The 20,655-nt window shown below is 44.6% G+C and overlaps 1 protein-coding gene across 1 annotated transcript in view; it reads right to left on the bottom strand.

The window, feature by feature from the left end:
• The window catches only part of ERGIC1 (endoplasmic reticulum-golgi intermediate compartment 1), a 59,429-nt gene extending 44,298 nt beyond the window's left edge, over positions 1-15,131 (bottom strand). The window contains exon 1 of the mRNA XM_084268630.1: positions 15,072-15,131. Within this exon, the coding sequence (XP_084124756.1) occupies positions 15,072-15,091 (20 nt within the window). The 5' untranslated portion in view covers positions 15,092-15,131. The remainder of the gene's footprint in view (positions 1-15,071) is intronic.
• Between the last annotated feature and the right edge of the window lie 5,524 nt (positions 15,132-20,655).

Here is a 20,655-nt window from a genome sequence, read left to right on the forward strand (position 1 = left end):
GGGCTGAAGTTTAAATCACAGCACAAAGAAGCAAAGAAACTATTTCCAGTGGCAGCAGGCACTTCAGTGGGAGGCTGTGGGGCATTGATGTGGGCTGTACCACTCCAATTTCTGAGACCCCCTCTTCTTAGACAGTATTTGCGTATCTGCAGTACAGTTCATTGACTCCCAAGATAATATGTTGATCAGAAAGCAGGAGTAAGTCTGTCTTTTCAGAACCTTTTCCAAAACATGGCTGTGTCACACTAAACCCACCAACCCTTTCATATACCAAGAGAGCAAGCTCTAATAGCTGGCATGCCAGCTAACACTGAATTTGTGGGCCAAGCTCTCTGCATGACAAAGCAAAACAAGATTAGGCTGGCCCTTTAAGAACTATTTCATGCAAGAAATGCTTCCTTGCCACTGCACATGGGAATGCAAGATGGTTAAAGAACCTTTCAAAATTTGTTTCCCCTTGTGCTTCTGCCCATGTGCTGGCAATGCCCTTACCCAGTTTAACAGCCAGTAGCACAGCTCCTGCAAACTGAGGCACGTTCAAGTGCACTATAGTTGGGTTTTTTCCCCATCTGCCAAGCCCTCCTTGCAAACCAAAGAAAAGTGAATCAGAGTGTGGCTGCAGGCCTCAAATATCAAGAATTCATGAAGGCTTGATGTCAGTGTTTCTCCACAAACATGCCAATTCCTGACTAACATAACAAAGAGCTTGACTGTTCCTTACAAAGTCCATTCATTACATACTCACCAGTAAATGGAGTTACAGGGAAAGGAGAATTTCTACCGCAACACACTGAACTTGCCACATTCAAGAAAGACAACAGAGGTACCCCATGCAGATCAGACACAGTAGCTTTTAAGACACTCATTCTTCCAAAAATGGGTGCTTTTTGTAAAAAGAAGATAAAGCACTCTATTTCTCTTGAGGTTTTTTTCCTTTCAGATGGATAGAAAAAACCTCTGCCCCACGGTGCATTTCTAGGAATGTATATTCATTCCAAACAACCACCTCAGACTGTTTTTGATGAAAACTATACACACTGTGGAAGGTACACAAAGAGTAAGGCAGCTGCCAAACCCAACCTTGGACAGTCAAGCCTAGGCAGGCATCCGTTTCATCTTCCATAAGAGTCATCTTGAGGCAGCTCTGTCTGATAACAGGTTAGAAAACATCTAGTGCCTTCTTTGAAAGCATCTATCATTTAGACATTCTAAATAAATTCATTTTAGGCCACATTGTTCTGAATTATACCAGACTCTTTCATTACTTCAGGTAGGCATCAGTGAATCCAGACAACTAACTATTTCTCTCGAGTTGCCAATGAAGAGACAAATCATCCTTGACTTCGAGAAGGATTCATTTTCCCAGGGGACAAGGACATAACCTTGGGATTCGTCACCCTACACACTTTCATTCTTCCTCTTACCATTTCCTATCTGCCTCCTCGAACACTTCTGCTTTACTGCTGTATTACAGATATGATTCAGAGATCAGAGATGGTTCGTTCAGTTACCTTTATTTAGGTCCCCACGGGAGCTATAGATATGATGCAGAGACAGACAACCAGCTCTTCCCACAAGATTTGTATAGCTGCATCTATTTTTGATTCTGTCATTTCACGATGAAGAGGTGCATCAGCAGTTCAGGAAACCAAAGCAGATGTGAAGTGGGGAGAGAAGAATGAGCGACCTCAACCCCACTTCAGGAAACGTGCTTAAGTGCACGTGAGTTGGAAGAGCTTGAATGATGGCTCTGGAGAGTTTTCAACCAGTCCACAGTGTGGGCTACTGCACAACTTTCTCTCCTCATATCACTGCTGCTACTACCTCCGGAAGGAACATCCCCAGAGAGAGCAGAAGTGTTTATGGACTATGATTCATTCCACACTTGCTGCTATCAAGGCTCTTAGAGTCACCACTTACAGTTGAGAATCCAGCAACTTACTTTGCATAAAATACTTCATCATTTATAAAGGAAGACACAGCAAGCAAGAAGAAACTCAGCCATAATAAATATAAGTTGGATTAAGTCCATCTAACATTCAAAGACAACTGTGAACAAATTAATTCCATCTTCTCTCTTCAGGAAAACTTTAGTGGAGGTTGATATTACAAAGGGGTCACCAGGATTTCATCATGACATCTGCCTCAGAAACTTCCTTCTGCTCCCCAAAAGCAGTGTAGCTCAGAGGCAGAAGGGGAAAAAAAGAGGAAGAAGAAAAAAAGGCTATAATGGGTATGGTCTGTGTGAATACAAAGTGTAGAGACTGTCACCAGAGCAAGATCACTCAGGCTGAGGCTAATGGCAAAAGGGTAACACCCTTCCTTTAGTACCCAGTGGTATTTCTAGGGAAACCTTCCCACCAAAGGCATGTTGGTTTGTGACAAGGAGCCTCTCCGTCTTTGTGATGCGCTCACTGCTCAGGCAAAAGATGTCCATCACCCTACCAACGTTTCAGAATCAGAAGCACAAAGTGCCCAACAGGAAGGCTGCCTCCCCAACACCTCAAGGTACGTCAGGGTCTGTGTTCACCAACATGTTTTACGAAGCAACTCGGCAAAAGAGCTGGCTTACAGAGGCCACCCACTGAAATGCCCAGGAACTAGCACCCCCCACGCTGCTCAACACAAATAGGAAGTAAAACAGACTCTCAGGTTGTAGTTGCCAGACTAAGAAGGGAAGAAATTGCTACCCCTCAACTTTATCTCTCCACTCTTTAATTGAGACAAAGATTTAAAAAACCCTCTAAGTTACAAGGTGCTAGAAAAAGTAAGAGAAGCTTGAAAGGTATATAAAATACTCCAATGCTACAGAACAAACTATTTTAAAGAAAAAAAAAATCAAATCACTTAACTAAGAACTTACAAAAAAAAAAAAAAAAAGGGTTGTGTAACAGGCAGCAACTGTTCCTGTGTCTCCTTGGGTCACTGATCTCAAATAATGGCTTTGGGACAATTCATCCCCACTTTGTCAACAAAGCTGCCTAACTGCCTCTCAAGGCTGGGCAGGAGGAGCAGGCCAAGCACCGGGTGGCCAGGCACTCAGCCCCAGGTAGCTTTTAACCTCTCCAGGGGTCATTTAACTAAAACCCAAGCAGGCTCACTGCACCAAACACAGGCAGGTACCTCTGACACTGAGCGTACCTTTCTGTCTCTGTCCCTTCCCACCGAGCACATCAGACACTCGCAGTAAGATCCTTAAAAGCAAAGCTGTTACTTCTGTACAATGGATAAATCTAAACCCACCCATTTAGTTTTCAACGTGACTGTTCAAGCTGAGGGAAATGTAAAAGGTAGAACAAACAGCACAGCTGAGTCAGGTTTGCACACACAGTGCTCCCTCCATTAACAAAAGACCATCTGCCTAATAATGCAAAATAAAATCCCAGGCACCCTTTTGAAGTCGTTGGGGGGGACACGACACACTTTATTGTTCGTGCTTGTGAAAACCACACCTAGAACTACTGTGACCAGAACCAGAGAGAAAAAGATTAACCTCTTTACTTGTTGAATTGATTTTATTCAACAGTGTAACAGCAGGCTGACTCCTAGGGTATGCAGAGGTGGCCTGAAAGACCAGTTACCCCATTTCATGCACCTAACGACAGAATATTTGAAATAATCAAAACAGTGAAGATGATGGCCCTGGAGAACAGCTAGTATCTGGGACAACGATGACAAAGGAACATATGGGGCAAGGCTCCCCTCTGCTTAGTGGCTCAGAGAGGGGTTGGACATCATCAGGCTCCCCTGGGAGAGAGGAGAGGAATGAGCAGAGTCTCTGAACTAGGAAAGCATGGGCTTGAGAGAAGATGCAACCCCTCGGTAAGAGAGCAGAGAGAGGGAAGCTATCTGAACTCCCATGTTCCCCTGAGAGCGATGGCAGAATGCAAGAGGGTCTCTCTCAGAGACACAGGGAAGAGCATTAAAATAAAATGACAAGATTTACAGAGTAGGAGTTCCATCAGAATTAATTCTCTTGGGTTATTTTACCTTCTTTTTAATTGGGGAAACATCAAGAACCGCATGCCTTCTTAAGTGAAACCTCTTACTTTAAAAAAGCACTGACTTCCAACTCCCTCTGCGTTTTCAACTTCATATGGTCCTTGCTCTACTTGTTCTGGATAAAAATCTTTTCCATAGATCTGTCAAGGAAAGAATTTCTACCAGTGAATTCACTCAAACAGTCCAAAGGAAGCAGAGGTGTCTGATTCTAATGCCTTCTTCAGTCTATGTATAGGAAGTGCTAATTTTTCTTTTGTTCATTTCTTTATCATGCTGGTTTCTTCCCATCCAAAGGCAAGCACATGCTCTGACAACTCTGTAAGAACAAGTAGCTCCTACACAGTCCAGCATGGAAAAAGTGGTAACTCTTCTTCCAACCACAGTAGGTGACATCCATCACTCTGTGTTAGAGAGTGGGAAAGCAATGGCTAGAAGTCAGCAGCAGGGGAAGAGAACAGGAACTCCTGACTCTGAACGCTCCATTCTGCCATTGTTAATTCTTTGTTTAAATTAAATTTCTGTTTCCTGTCTGCAGGCAGATGAGAACATAATGTGCAGAGAGCACCTCAGGACAGCTTCTGGGACAACCACACTGCGATCCCACAGATGGGATGCAGCATTGGGAGCCAACAGACCTGGATTCTGTTCCGCTCCCAGCACTGACTCACTGTGTAATTTCTGTTCCACTCAATCACATCTTTCTTCTCCAGCTTCTTCATTTTGCAGAGTGGCACCTGGTGACATTTGCCCGCTTTTCATCAGGGATGTCAAGATCTGCAGATGCAAAACTCGGCAAAAATAGGAAATATTACTGAACAAAGTCCCAAGTTCTTTGGAGGTCTGTACAGGGAAAGCTCCAGGAAGATGCGCTGCTGAAAACAAACTGGATGTGTGCTGCAGGACCTAAGCCTTGGTTCATAAGAGGGTTGTGCCTGGAGTGCACATTTAAGAACAGTGTTGACCAGGAATGCATCTGTGAATTGGGTCACAAGCTTTGAAGCCTGTGGAAAGTAAAATATGTGATGCTGTGAATCTAAGTTTCACGCAGAAAGTAAACACTGAATATCCAGCTACCACAGCTTGGCCCTGAATGTGGGTTCAAGATGCAAATACATATTCAAAGCAGCTCTAATAAACCGATACTTGTAAATACCAAGCAGTTATTAACACATTTTATAAGATTAACACCTGCGTAACAGCAGATAATATACAAACATCATTAAGTAATCAGCCAGTCCTTATTTACAGACAATAGGGTATTAACACACATACTGCAGAAGTTGAGCTTTAATGGACAGCCTCTTAAGGCTTCACAATTACACTGGAAGCTGTTTAACCCTGAACCACTTTGAGCAAGCTCTGATAAGCGAAGGACCAGACAAGGAGGTGGAAGGACTAATGTAGTTTTAAGTTCGTTTATCTGCCCTGCAAGCAGATGAAGACCAGAATTTCCAAATTCTGTATGACTGACTCTTCACTCACATCACACTGGTTTTCAGAGTGTGACCCTCCAAATGGTATTCTTTGGAACTGCTGGCTCCCCACTCCTTAAGCCCAGGAGTGAAAAGCAGGAATAGGTTTCCTTGCCAGCCAGCTCCTCCCTCTTAATTCTAGTTCCAAGAACATAATGAAACTAACAGAGGAAGTTTCTGAAACAAGGAGGAGTACTGAGAACAAGAAAACAAGGTTAGGCAGGAGGACTGTCATTCATTATATAATCCAGCCTTTGGGTAACTGGACATTTAGGGAAAGGGGCTGAGAGAACGCTGGAGGCGTCAGCCTCTGTGGCATTATGTCATCTGCTTTGCTAGTTACTTAGCAGAGACAGGATTTGTATAGGAAAAAAAATAAATAAACCCATTTATTTCTAGGACAAAAGCCTATGAATCCTCACAGCGCTTGCAGAAAGAGGACACAAAACATAAATACATTCTGCTCCTGTTTAAACTGATTTCTTTCCAAGGAGCTAGTTCTCCTGTTTTCTCCCTTCTGCCAGCCTCCCCGGCTCCATTGTGTTGTCCTGCATAATACCTTCTTGTCAACCATGGTCTAAATTTTATGCTCTTATTCTTTCAGTGCATAAGAAGCTGTTTCTCTATTGCCTGGGCATACTCAGCAATTGCTACTGCTGAAGTACGCTGAAGGTGCAAACTATTTCAGGTGGCACTGAGGAATGGAAGAGAGGAAGTAGCACGACACATTCTTTACAAAATAAAATGTTAGGCTCAAACACATTTCAAAGGTAATTAGGAGGAGGAAAGTATTTATAATCTCAGATACTCAATGGTGGAGTCTTGCCAGCAAGCATTTTATTTCCTTTTAGGCAGCAAAGCAGGTGTCAAAATGAAGGATGGAAGAGAAATGTATTTTTAATAAAGTGAGCAAACTATACTCTGCTTCATCAAAACAGGAGAAAAATGTCATGAAGAAAAAATGTTCAAGCAGGGAGACTGGTATTTAAAGGGATCCAGCCCTTCGCTGGACTGAAACCATGAGCCATTGGACTTCTGAGTGGTAGTACCATATTGTGGAGATCAGAAAGACAGACTGGAGGCAGAGAGAACAGGGACCAGGATTAAACACATATGGCTGCTCCTCAAACTAAGTAAACTGTCCAGATACTTAAATGTCATAAGTAAACTGTAACCCTTCTTGTCCCAGAGCCTGCATCCCCCTTTAGTTAAGAGAATCAAATCCCCAACACATCCCAACACCAAAACTTTATCCAGTCCCTTACCCATTCCCTCCTTTGCAAGCCCTCCAGTCTTGAATACCTCTCCTTTCCCAGTTCAAGACCTGCCAGCTGAAGGTTCCTCTACCTCCTGCCACGTTCCTCTGGCTCCATCTCACTCCTTTCAGCTGCTGGTTCCCATTACTGCTGGTGTTGCTGGCCTCAGTAGCCACAGATACAAAGTCCTGATCCCTAGCAGACACCTCAGAAAATTCAATCTTGGGCTGTGATTTCCAGGAAATTACCTACACACAGCTCAGAGCAAAATAAGGACTTGGTATGGAAAAGAATAGCTGTATCATAGTCTTTCCCATAGCTTCTAGGAATCATAAAATATTAAGACCTTGTTGCTGCCTTGTACTGCTGAACAAATTGAAACAAGATCTGGCAAGATTAGTTTAGCATCAGAACCATGTAAATTTTTTTTGTGGATGTTGCTCTCTGAAAGGTTCAAGTCCCAGCTGCACAAGGACAGCACACAAATCAGAGAATTTTACAAAACAGCAAAAACAAGTGTAAGATCTGGAGAAGAAAAAAAAAAAAAGGAGGGGAGGGGAGAAAATAGCTCCATCTTCCTAAGACTCCCTTAAAAAACACACAGACCAATCAACACCTGACTGCAAGACAGAGATTTCTCCATCTCAATAATGGGAACACCTAGACTTCTGCTAGGCTCACCATCTCCTGCTGGAGGAGGCCAAGAAAACCACTCCAAGGAAAAACTGTCCAGCCACCACTCCGTGAAGTGAGAGAACAAAGTAAGGACCCCTTGAAACCAATCAGTACCTGAGGCTCAGAACAGGATCGCTACTTGCCTGAGCTGAAGAGTTAAGAATAGCAGAACACTGACTTGAGAGAGCAGACAGTGGCGTTCACTGCTGTGTGCACAACAAAGTCTTCCTTCTCCTCCAAAGCAACCTCTGTAGGAGATAAGCCATTCTTAATACACAAGATTTAGGGGCAAAACCCATACCCTTTCCCAGAGCATCCAGTAGGGATTCAAATACATTGCACTTTTTGAGTATCTAACCTGATAATACTCATAAACCTTCAGTGACCAGCTCAGGTTCTCCTATTTACATCCTAATCTAAGGAAACAATGATTTCTGTGTGTGCTTCTACCACACAGTCCTATTCTTTAGTTGCATATAACTCTGTTATCTGCAGGCAACTCGGATGCATCACCTGGCGTCCAAGTGAAGTTCCTGGTTTTGACTTGGTTTCCGAGAAACATCCATATGGATGCCACCCCTCTACAAAAACATGACTGATACAGACCTGAGACAGAGCTGCAACCTGTAGTTGGGAAGCAGGTTTATCAGTGTTTGGTAGTCCAGCTATAACTTGTTATAATGCAGCTGCCAGATTCCAATTTCAGTTTAGTCAAGTCACATTTCATTTGGAGTGACATGGAATCCAAGTCAGGCTCTGAAACTTCACCTTTATCCAAAAAACAAAGTTGTATTTACATTACTGGCTGTACTGGTGTTTTAGCAGGCTCTCCAACCTTCTTGTATTCACAGAGACAGTGGTCTACAGAAACAGACAGCAATTAGGGAGGCAGGTGATCTGCCTTAGGATATGACTGTTTAACAAATACTAAGCAACCACGACTGCCTGAAATCCTGTTAGTAGTAATATTAACCTGTATTATGCTTGTCTGTATTACCACAGCATTTTGAAGGCTCTTCTATTAAATCCCAATCCTTTTAGCTTTTTGGATTAAACTAGATACATCTAATTTAGAAACATTCTTAAAAAAACAACCAAACACCCCCAGTTCAGCTGCAGCCAATGGCACTGGCTGGCTGAATGCCATCCCTACTGGTGTGTGTGTTGCCCATGAACGGTACTAAAATACACCAACTTTTCACTACAAGGAAGATTTTGTAGGCTGTGGCAAAATTGTGGCTAATAATTCTTTGGCAGAACAAGCTTTCCATTTTGAAAGCAGCTGGCTCGGGCCAGGAATACCTAGACAACACTTCAGGGCTTGTGCTTGGACAGTAGTAAAAAAAAACCCAGATGAATCCACCATTTCTTCTTTCATTGCTAGATTATTCGTTTCTCACCACCTCCACTCTATGAATGACATGCCTAAAAAATACACATGCATGCTTCCAAATACAAGTTCAACAACTTCCATGGCTTCTCACTCCGCACTGGTGATACTTCAGCTCTGTTTACAGCGTGATTCAGTCATTTTCACAGCAATGAACTATGATGGCATGAAGAAAGCATCTGTGTCATCAACGAGCGAACAAAGGAGGACAGTTAAAGTTCAGAAAGAACAATATAGAACTTTCCTATTAAGCCAGATTTAATCTTTTTGAATTTAAGTCTGGAAAAGTTTTCTACTCCAATTATATTTTAAGATAAATAATGTATTAAGGAATGTATTAATCACTTGTGAAGAGATATCTGCACACATGCACACTGTGTATAATCAGTTATTTGTAGCAAAACCACCAACAGACTCATCTGTACAACTCTGCTTGCACATCTGGCTGCTGTGACTGCTGAATAATTTCTCAGGTGCCCTCAAAGGGCTATTGTTGAAACAGTTAGTCATGGCACTGCCTGGCACCAAAATCAACTTTGGTAATTACGTCAGGTGGCAGCAATACCACTTGGAAGGCTTGTTTACCAGCGACATTGCACAATGTGAAGTGGAACACGCTTGCCAGATGCGGCTGCAGCTCAGGGTGAAGATACACTTGCAGAGTTACCAGGCTCTCAAGCAGTCAGCTACTGCTTCAGCAGCTAAAGAGAAAAGGTGCCAGTCCCTGCAAAGTGTAGAGAGCCAGCTATCCAACCAACACAGAACAGTGTTGGAGCCACTAGCTGTAAATGTAGACATGAATTTAGGAAGTGATGGCTACCAGCTCAAATCACATACAGCAGTTAAGATTTTAGACAAAATTGTTGTACAAGTGCCACAACTCTGCTGTGGAAGGGAGCGTGGCCACGCAAGGTTTAGTACAGGGCTTGCTACACACAACTATCTAATCAGTAGAAGACGTACCAGCCAGCCTTCACTGTTTATTCTTCTCTCGTCCCCTTTGCCAACACACCTACCTGCTGCTATCAGCACCGTGCACCTTCTGCAGGAGAGGTACTGGGAGCTCATTTCTTCAGCAAGTAGTTTTGCCAAATGAACCAGTGTGTGTCAATAAAGCTACTTAAACAACGTGCTGGGAGAGAGCAAGCAGGTAGATGAAGTACTGAGCACCCCAATCCGATGAGAAACACAGAGCTGGTTGAGACTCCAAATGTAACACCCCCCCCCCCCAGCAAACATGTACCTTTCCACTAATATTTTATATTTATTAGGCAGTGCCAAAACATTGTGCAGTGACAACATCTGCTTAGCAACTGGCCGATGTTTAAACAAATCCCATACAAGCTGAAGTAAGATTTGAGGGGTTACAGAGAGATTTTGAGTTGTGACCCTCACAGACCTGTCAAAAGATGAATGGCAGGACTGCAAAAGGCAGCTTTGTTCCTTCTTTCCTTAAGCCTGAAGGCTAAAATAAAGCTGTTTTCCTCAGGCTCACAAATGAATGAGAAATTGTCGTCCAAGGGGTTGCTTGGTTCGGAAAGGATTTTTCTCCTTAGATTCCAAATCACCAACAATCACCCAGTTTGCCCTCACTAATCTGGCCAGAAATTGAAGATGGACAAACAGACCTCCCTGATGTTGCTGAATTAGCCTGCATCACCAGTTTCACAACTGTGCCAGGTCAGGTGTCTCGAACATCAGTTTGCCTATTAGCCATCACAAGTCTTAGCTCTAAATTAAAACCAAACATACTGCTTTTCCTAAAAGCAAAAAGGTTGGAAATACAGTGGCTTTGGTCAAGACTGGACAATTCCATTTAAAAAAAGACATATGGGAACCAAAGCAAAGACATACCCATGTCCCCAAACAACAAAAATGTTGTTTATATCTGAATCAGAATAAAAAGTATCATTTATCACAGATGTGCCAAAGAACAGCTGACTGTGGGGGCCCGTTGTACTGTGCTGATGGGTTAAGAGCCTTTGCCACAAAGAACTTCCACTCTAAATCAGCATTTAAATCTAAATCCCTTCTAAGCCTAGCTCCTTTCCCATGACCTCCAAAATCCAGGTACAAAAAACGTGTTACTTCATTCAGTTATCAACCCATAAAACCCCCACAAAAACAGAAAAAAAAGCTAATGAAAAAAAATCTCTAATGAAAACATTACGATGATTAATCATGAGAAATAAACTCTGAATCTCTAAATTGAATATAAAAATAAGGATTCATGAATATTGTCCATTCTATGCCAAAAATTGGCCATTCTATAAAAAACAACCCCATGGCCAGGGCACAACTGAAAATTGCCCAAAACTAGAACAAAAACTTGATTTCAGAGCAGTTTATTTTCATTTTTCTCAGCTTAGTAGTTAAAGCCACCAAAATAGTTCAGAAGTTTCAGTATCTGCTACAAAGCCATTGGTAACTCTTCCATGCAAATAGGCAGATGCCAAGAGAAGCCAACAGATTCAAGAGAATTTGCAGCAGTGTTTCATAGAATCACAGAATGGTCTGGGTTGGAAGGGACCCCAAGGATCACAGAGCTCCAACCCCCCTGCCACAGGCAGGACCACCAACCTCCAGGCCTGGAGCTACACAAGGCTGCCCAGGGCCCCATCCAACCTGGCTGTGAACACCCCCAGGGATGGGGCACCCACCCCCTCTCTGGGCAGCCTGTTTCTCGCTACCATGTCCACGTCCAATATACAGGAGACACATCATGTTTACCTCTGTAACTCTCAACACCAGAGCAACCTAAAGTCCAGCACCGGCATTTGCTGCTGAAGCTAAGCCTCCCTGCTAACCGGATCAAACAACATGTGAGAGACCTTCTTGCCCACAACCACCATTCAAGATGACCCAGGCTTACAGTTTAATCTAAACATGATTTTAACCATCCACAGATGCTGCAATTACGCAGGTGATATACCAAGTCTTAAAGGCTCGAGGGGAAATACCCTTTCAGCTCCAGTGATACAGCTCAAAATCACCCCTCGGACAGGTATGAAGCTGCTTTGCTGACACAAGTTCTAACAAACCAAGGGCAGAAGCAACAAAGAAAAAGTCTGTATCTGTCTTGCAGCCAAATAGGTTTTAAAAAATAAGAAAGAACCAAGCCTTCCGGAAACACAGACTGATTTAGTAGTTCTGCAGGAGGGCTGGTGTCTCGTGACATGCACTGAACAGACCTGTACTGAAGGCTCCAATTTGGAAGCTGAAAACTTGGTTCCTTACCAACATCACAGCAGGACTTAGAGAGATTAGTGCAGATGAAATGCTTTGAGAAATGAAAAGCATTAGGTAAGTACTAAGCACTATTAAAACTCTAAGGATACTTGGGACAGAATAATTATTATTCACTTGAAATTAATTTACTGTGAAAATATTATTTTATTTATAAAATAAAATGCATTTTATATTAGCAAAGAGAACCATTGATAAGCTGAGAAAACAAAAGTCCTACAGGAAAAAAAAGTACAGTACAAAAGAGCACAAGTAACAAAACAAGGTACTTCCATATCTAATACCAACCAATACGCCTCAGACTCCGACCCATGGAGATAACTTCCAAGAAACATGTTCAAACACTTCCAAGTTTTTCAGCCTGGCCAAATATGAACCTATAAGTCTAGGAGAAAGGAGAGATTTAACTACATGGATGTAAATGCTTTCTTTGTCTTTTAGTTGGTGAAGAATGGGGATGTTTTGGTCACAGGCTGTTTTCACTACTTGTCATTGGCATCTCTAGCTTCTCCAGAAGAGACTGTGGCAACCTATTCTAGAGTTACTTGGTGTCAATCAAAGTCCCAGATTTCTAGCTGGTCTGCTATGCCCATCTCTACAACTCATGCTAGCTGTCAATGTCCTGCCAATCTAAAATATCAAAACCAAAAGCTTAATGTGAGGGGAGGCTACAAGAACAACAAAAAAGAACTTGCCTTCCCAAATGCCCTAGTAGAGCAGTTAAGGACAGTGGGTTTTTTCAGGTGCATTAACAACAGAGACCTGTAGAATCTGTGGCCTCCAGAAGAACACAACATCTTTCAAGTTGGAGCCTCTGAATTTTGTACTCTAGAAGATACACAGGGGTAATTTAAAATGTTTCCTAACAATCCAACCCTGTAGTCATACACAGGCGTAACACCCACTTTGAAGAGTGTGCTAAAGAGAAGATGCCAAACTGTACCTGCCAAAGAGAACATCCAGCTGAGATCTCTGAAATAGAACCCTCGCATTTTACCTGGGGAAAAATATCACCTCTTCATTCAGAAACTTACTTCAGGTGGTAACCTTTTTGTCTAAGAGTGTTGTAAGTTCTATCGCTGTCAGGAAGCAGCTGTACATTTTTTTAATGTATGCATCAGACTTCACCTCCGACAGTAGAATTTTCCAACCTCAGCGGAGCTTGTTCCACTGACTGCACAGTGAACAAAACCCACAACAGCCAAGAGACAGGCTCCAACCTCTGCAAAAAATTTGGTCCTGAACTCTGTCATGCTTCTAAAACAGGAAAGTGGTTTGTTGAGTGCAACAACAGTTTCTCTGTACCTTTAAAAGTTCTTGTTATCAATTGCAGCCCTAAAAAAAATTCATCTTTGAAGAAAAGCTGAACTTCAGTAAGCTTTACATTATTTGAGAAGGTGCTTTGAAGTGTCAATTTCTAATCCTCCAATCTGGGTGACAAAGAAGTTATTTGCAATTGTGAATCTTTAAGACCCAAATCTGAACTGATGCCTCTGTTTTTGTAACTCATTAACACAAACTCTACAACTCAGTCTTTACTGAATGTCTTTGTTCCATTCCACAGAGAAGCACCAGTGCTGTCTCTTAAGATGATTACTCTTGGTGAGCCAGTGTTTTCATATGCACATTCTGAGACCCAACAAAAAGTACACTTTCAAAGACATCTGAAATAACATTTTCTTTATCTGCTAATACAAAGTGACAGACACAGCCCAGGATCCCTTACTGTTCATGAACTGTGCAAATCTGAGAATAGATGGCAATGGGATTTGCAGCTGGCAGAATGCATCCAAAGCCGAGAAAGAGTTTTTCTACCAAATTTTACACAAAAGCAGAAACGGGGCTCTGGGCCCCGCATTCCACATGATCCAGCAGATGCTGTTTCCAGCTTCAGTAAGTTTTCATTCAGAAGCAACTGCCTCCATGTTCAAAAGTGCCCCATGGATCACATACAAGATCCTGTTAGCCTGTACAAATGAGATGCCTGATTTAGAATTACAGCAAAAGTAAAACACACGACTTTTGTTTGGGAGAACTAAAAAACTGCAGTATCACCATTTCCCTGCCAACATAAAGGCGTGTGAGTGTGTGGTACATGGTGGTCCTACACGAGGAGCTCCAAGCCACAACTGTATCTCAATTCCCCCAAAACACATGTATGTATTTATTGTAATGTCAATGCCCTAGTAAAAGCTAAATGAGGAGACTCATCTATGTGTCTTTCCCATGGCATCTATGAATTTGGAAAGTTACTAATCTTTGGCTTGGGAATAGCTCAAAAAAGAAAAGGGATCCACCACCCAGTTCAGCAACATTTGAGTCACAGGGGTCTCTTTTGCTTCTGTTTTGATACCTGAAACTGACTGCTGGTGCCCACAGGCTGCAAGGCCAAATCCCACAGCTCACACCTGCTCAAAATGCCAAAACCCAGGGTGAAGGCACCGAAGTTGTTTCCCAGCCCTCAGAGGTGCCAACGAGTGACCTCCTGAAGCAGCTCCGGGAGCCCTGGGACCGGTGGGAGAGGAGGCCCAGCACCTTCAGTCCAACACCGACTGCAGGGGCCTATGCTCTGCCAGCTGGGGTCCCTTCAAGGCCCCGCTGCTCCACCCGCCCTGCCCGGGGCAGCCCGAAACTCCACACACCTCCTTTCTGCTTTGCACAACAGGGTTATATAACAACGGCCGCTGCCTGGGCTGAGCCTCCCAGTTTCCCACGTCCCTGCCCAGACCTACTTCTTCCATCCATCCATCCATCCGCCCGCCCATCCATCTATCTATGCATCCCTCCTCCCTCGGGTTTCACCTCACCCGCAGCCGGTCACGGGCCCGGCCCACGCCTCGCTGCTGCGGGCCGGCCTCACACAAGCGGTTGCTCCCGGCCGGGAGGCACCCACCGCCGCCCGCGCTGCCTGACCCGGCCGGGGGCGGCGGGGCCGGGGGAGGCCGGGCGGCGAACGGCGGCGGCGGCGCCGAGGAGCGGGCGCGGCCGGTCTCCGCGGAGCGGGTGGGCGGCTCACCCGGCCGCACTCACCTCCTGAAGTCAAAGGGCATGTTGGTGGCGGGCGCCGGGCAGGCTGCGGGCCCCGCCGCCCCCGGCCCCGGCTCTCGCCTCGATGCCGCCGGCTGCAGGGCCAGGAAGTGACGGGTCCCGCCGCCGCGCAGCACCAGCCCATTGGGCGGCTGGAGCCGGCCGCCGCTTCCGCCGCCGGGTTACGGGCAGCCGCGGGAGCGGCGGACCCCGTGGCGGCGGGGCTGAGGGCTGCGGCCGGCCCCTGCGGCACCCCGCTCGCCGCACCCGCCCCGCCGCTCCCCAGCCCGCCAGTGCCCCATGGACCGCAGAGTTCCTCGGGACCCTGCGGCCTCCCAGGGTCCCCCCTCGGCACCCCGCAGCTCGGAGGGGCTCACTCGATGGCCACGGCACCCCGCGGCTCTGCAGGCCCTGCCAGAGCCCCGCGAAGGCTGTTTTAGCCCGCCATGGCCCCGGTGGCTCCCTCAGCCGACCCTCTCTATGCCCTCAGCGCCTGTCCAGGCCTTGGCAGCACCTGCTGCCCCACGGCCACAGGGCTCCTGGCCTCTGGTGCCATGGCTCGGCCCTGTGAGGCTGGCTGGCCGCAGCCGTGTTAGCAAGGCACGTCGGGCTTTGCCAGCTGCTCTGCAGCTCCCCTGTCAGCCGACCCAGCAGGGCTGCCCGGGCCTGCGGGCTAGAGCATGGCGGCTCACATGGGTGCAGCATTTCAGGTTTTGTTGGGCGTCTCTTGCATCCTCAGCGTCGTGGTAATAACACCTTATGTTTGTGGATGCAGCGTAGTCTTTGTCTGGAGGCAGCCAAGCCACAGTGACAGACTGGGGAAAGTCTCTGGCTTCAAACTACCCACAAAGGAAGGAAGAGCACCCCTGCACTGCGGAGGTGCGCACCCCTCCCTCGTAGACGACAAACTCCTTTCGTGCCAGCGTGGGTCCTTCACTTGCTCTTGAAAATCTTTCTACGGTTTTATGGGAGGCTGAAGAATCAAAATAAGAAACAGCTCCCTATTATTTAGGCGAGACCTTTCCCCAGTCTTGCCGTGTTGCCTGAAGTACTGATGCTTTTGTCTTGACTGCGTCCCTGCTGGGTTTAACGGATGCACGTGGCTCACCCCGCAGTGCTCCTCCATACACCACCCCGGGTCCTTCCCTTAATAATGTCGCTGGGTAATAACATCAGGCAGGCACTTTTTTTCAGCAGGAAAAGTGTGACCACTGCTATATTACAGAGGGAAGTGCTGTCACTCACATACAGTGCATGTTAGATTACAGTGCAGGAACAAAATTCAACTACTCTTGCTTTTTAAGTCTAAAAACAGGGCGAGAGAAAGAAGCAAATGAGCAATCTAAATATGCTGTGTGCAACATAGTGCTTTTCTAATTGATTCTGCAGCTTGCTTTCTCCCTGCTGTCATCTCTGTACTTTGAGATTCACAACTTTCCATTTTTATCTTTCACCCAGAAGCCTGTCTCATACCTGGATAATAAAAGAAATTCAAACTGAAATAAGCAGAGAAAAAACTACCAAAGAGTCAGAGCTGTTAATCAGTGCTGTAGACTTTGAAAGCAAGAGATAATCCATCCCGGGCATATCCAGAACTAAACTGGAGGAATCCCTGGGATGAGATAACAAGGCTCAATCCCTCAGAAGCCCCCAGGGAACAGATAAAAATACCTAATTGGGTTTTTTTGATCTCAGACATCTTAATCATCCAAATGCATTGTGCAAGCACATTCAGCAGATTGCTAAAACTGATCAGCCACGAAATCCTGCTGCACTTCACATTGTGCTCCAAAACCGAACAGCCCACTGGAATGAATGAGACAATTCTCATCTCTCATGAGGTCAAACCAATTACATGGGCATAGCCAGAGGGTACTGTCTGTAGTGGAAAAAACAAAACAAAACAGTACCTATCAAGTTCCAGTTGCACAACCAAGTGCTTGTTTAGACTCCTGCCAAGGCCCCGATATCATTAGCTACTGTTAACTGCCTTGTGCAAAGGCAACAGCGCTCTCAGAAGCCAGGAAGGTGCTGAAGTGGTTACAAAAGCACTTCACTTGTACGGTAGACAAATTCTGAGGTGGCCTTGAGGAGTTGTTCCTTTTGCGAGCTTGAGGCTCAAGAACATGACACAGTAAGAGCTCGCATTGGGAAGGTTGTATTTGCAATGAAAAGGTTAAACTCTGAAGAAAGTAAGGGGCTCAGAGCAGGGCCAGGACAGCTTTCCAATTGGGTCCAGCTCAGTTACATCCTTGCCAAGGGAAGAAGTTGTTAATGTGCTGAGATAAGACCCTTGTCACAATATTGTTTAATTACATAAGGCTTCTAGTGAGCCCAAGATAAGAACAGGAATTTGTCCTCGGTCCAGCTGGGTGCGGCTGCTTAGATCATGTATTAGAATGGTTACTAAAAGCACGGGTTTATTCGAGGTGGTTGTCACATCATTCGAACTGGAATGAGTAAACTGATACTGACAACTGACTTAAGGTTAACTCTTTTTCTTGTGAGCAGAAAATTAGCACTTTCCTGAAAACAGTAACCCTCAAACTATAGTTTCTCTTGAAATTGTATTAGCAACATTAACTGAGCCGAACTGCTACTCTGAAATCAGTAAGTAAATATTTTCAGAACTCTTTTATCAATGAAGAAACTGAAGTGGAGGGATGAACTGACTCACCTAAGACTACAGAATAAGACCAGCTTCAGCTCTCAAATTAGCAAGCGAATCCCTTCATTCCCAGTCCTGTGATTTTCTTACAAAAAAAAAAGAGATAATTTTCCTCATTCCAGTTCACTTTCTTGTAGATAATTCAGATCATTGATGACTCTATCTGGATTCCTAACTAATGCCTCACAGCGACAAAACCGGTCTCTCCTTCCAGTTAAAAAAAAAGTGACCAAAACCCCACTTTATTTGAATCATCTTCCTGAGTATTCATTCTGTAAATTTGTTCATACAGGCAAAATGTTTTGTCTCCAGGTTTCCTAGATAGTCCTAATTTCAAGATGATACACTACTCTCTATTTTTAACTCCACATTAAGCGGGTTTACATTAATCCTTCATAATTTTGATTATCTCTATTTTGTAATCTCAAAATTTCCTCTTTCCCAGGGAAGTTAACCTTGATCCTTACCAGTTCAGCATGGTTTTAGTAATATAACATCCTGTGACACTCATGTGTGACTTCCTCTTTTGTTTTGTTTGTGATTCCTTACCCATGGCTGAGTTTTATGCTACCCTCTGGTTTGTGCTACGGCTCTTGCACTTGGGAATGTATTGTAAGTGCTGTGACTGGGTCATGAGCAGCACTGTTTGCTAAAGGTAAAGTTGGGTACATACAGTCATCGTTTAGGTCATTTCGGGTTTGTTCATCGGTTGGGAAGGTGCAGTGACTTACGGAAGGTGCAGTGCTTATTCACTCATGCCCCTTCTCCTATTGAGGTGTGTTTGCTGCCAGCTGAACTGGAGGGTTTTATTTGTTTGGGATGCTGTGTACAGGGTATGTATGCACTGTGACATTTTACCCCTGCGTTCACAGCACTTGTGTCAGGGTGGGTTGGGGACTGAAGTGAGCGCATTGCTTTGCAGGGCGTGTTTACTTCATTATGTGTTGTATTCTGCAGGGTGTGTCGCTGGCTGCATGAAGCATTAAACACAACTGCCGTTCAGGAAAAGGAAAAAACATTGGAGAGAATGAAGAGAAAATGTTATAAAGCATTTAAAAATATAAATAACAGCATGTGAGGAAATCTTTCTCAAGGAACAGGATGCGCATGTTGGTGAAGAATTCGAATATAAGTGCTGTGCTAAGTGTAATCAGTAATGAAAGCTCAGCCCTTCCTCCTGGGTTTTTAGTAAGCTATGTACAATACAAATACCAGGAAACACAAAAAAGCAAGCTTTAAGTCTTATTGAGTATAGTATGTGTTTATCATTATCACATATGCTGTGTTGTCCATCTACTATGGTGAGACTGGACTTTAAATGGACAATAGGATGAATTAGTGTCTGTGCAATTCACTGCGTAAGGTCCTTCTTTATTGAATACCTGAGCTTTTTCCTTAAGAAGACATAGTAACCACCACCTCAACATGCAGAAGAAATAATCTGATTACTTGATAGATCACAGGGCTGTGTACAGCTCCTGTATGTTTGAGTATGGAGAAGGGGTTCTGCGCAGCCACGTGGCCTCTTGCCCTGTGACAGTACTCAAACACATCTTTGGGCAATGCTAAGGGGAATCTACCACTCTTAAAGTCCCTAGAAAATTTACCTTGGTTTTAATATGATTTTTCTTTGCTTCTTTGCTTTGCTTTTGGGTGCCAGGAATTTGCTGTGAGAAAGTCACAGCGAGCAGAATGTTTTTGTATTTGGTTTCCTTTTGCGCTGTGGAAATGAACTCCACAAAGAAGTTTCAGCTCTTGTCACAGGTTTACCTCATCTTTTCGCAGCATCCCTGTATCGATTAGTGTTTAGTGTAGTTCAGGAAACTGCAAACACATGAAAGGTCATGGCCCAATGGAAATGCAAGTTAACAGTTAACTAGGACAAAGTCCGGTGGTAAAGGACTTTGAACACTAAAACAGAGGGGTAAATCTCAAAAAGATTTGGGATTAGCAGCAAATTGGGATTTGGCAACCAATTCTCAAAGAGATAATGCTCTTTAGTAAGTTAAATGCTTAAATTCCCCCTGTACTGGAGAGGAATAGTTAGAAACCTGAGTACTTGAAGTGAGTGCCCTTAGCTAGTACACTGAGTGGTGAGATGCCTACGTCAGCCAGTAGGAAATACTTAGGAGAAGGGAACATCTGAATATCTCACTGTAAAACTCCGATACAGGACCCAAAAGTGTTTGCTTTTGGGTTTAAATAACATATTTGGCATGGACACCTGAATCAGTCTTCTCAGTGGAAATACCCCAGGGAGCTGAGTAACTCCCTTAAATACTGACACAACGCTGAAGAGCACAGCCCTGAAAGCTGTTTCTGGATCTTTAAGCAGGGAGTAGTGCTGTGAGAAACTTTAGGGTGTTCAGGGGAAGGGTGTTTGGGGGAAGGGAGGAAAATGTGCCCTGGCCAGCTTCTGAAAACCAAGCCACAGTGTAACCAGGAGGGCAAGATTTCCTGTGTCAGAATAGAGTGCCTGGTTAGGGCTCATATCTGGGAAACAGATGTGATACTGGGACTGGGATACTGGTTTTATGACTTAGCAAAGTTAAATATCTATAAGCACATATCACCCCTGACAGTTCCCTTCTGCTGGGTACTTTGAGCCCTATTAAGTCACAGCATGCCTAGGAAATTGGGTCCTTAAGACCTTACTGGCAAAACCCCCCACCCAATTGCTGGCTGGATTTAGGCAAGCAGTCAGTGACAGCATTCAGCCCCCCCTAGAGCAGTGGGGCTGCTGGGCACTAAAAGGCGCCAGACCTTTTGGCGCCTAAAGAAGCTTTTGCCAGAAACTGTAGGCACTTATGGCATCTGACGTTGCTGAGGAGGGGAGGCAAGGCTTTCCTGGGTTGCTCTCACAAGCCCAGGCGCCAGCAGTCTGCATAAGTTGCACTTCGGTGCCTGAGTGCTATTTTG

Source organism: Gallinula chloropus (genome assembly GCF_964237585.1).
Source record: "Gallinula chloropus genome assembly, chromosome: 10".
NCBI lineage: Eukaryota > Metazoa > Chordata > Aves > Gruiformes > Rallidae > Gallinula > Gallinula chloropus.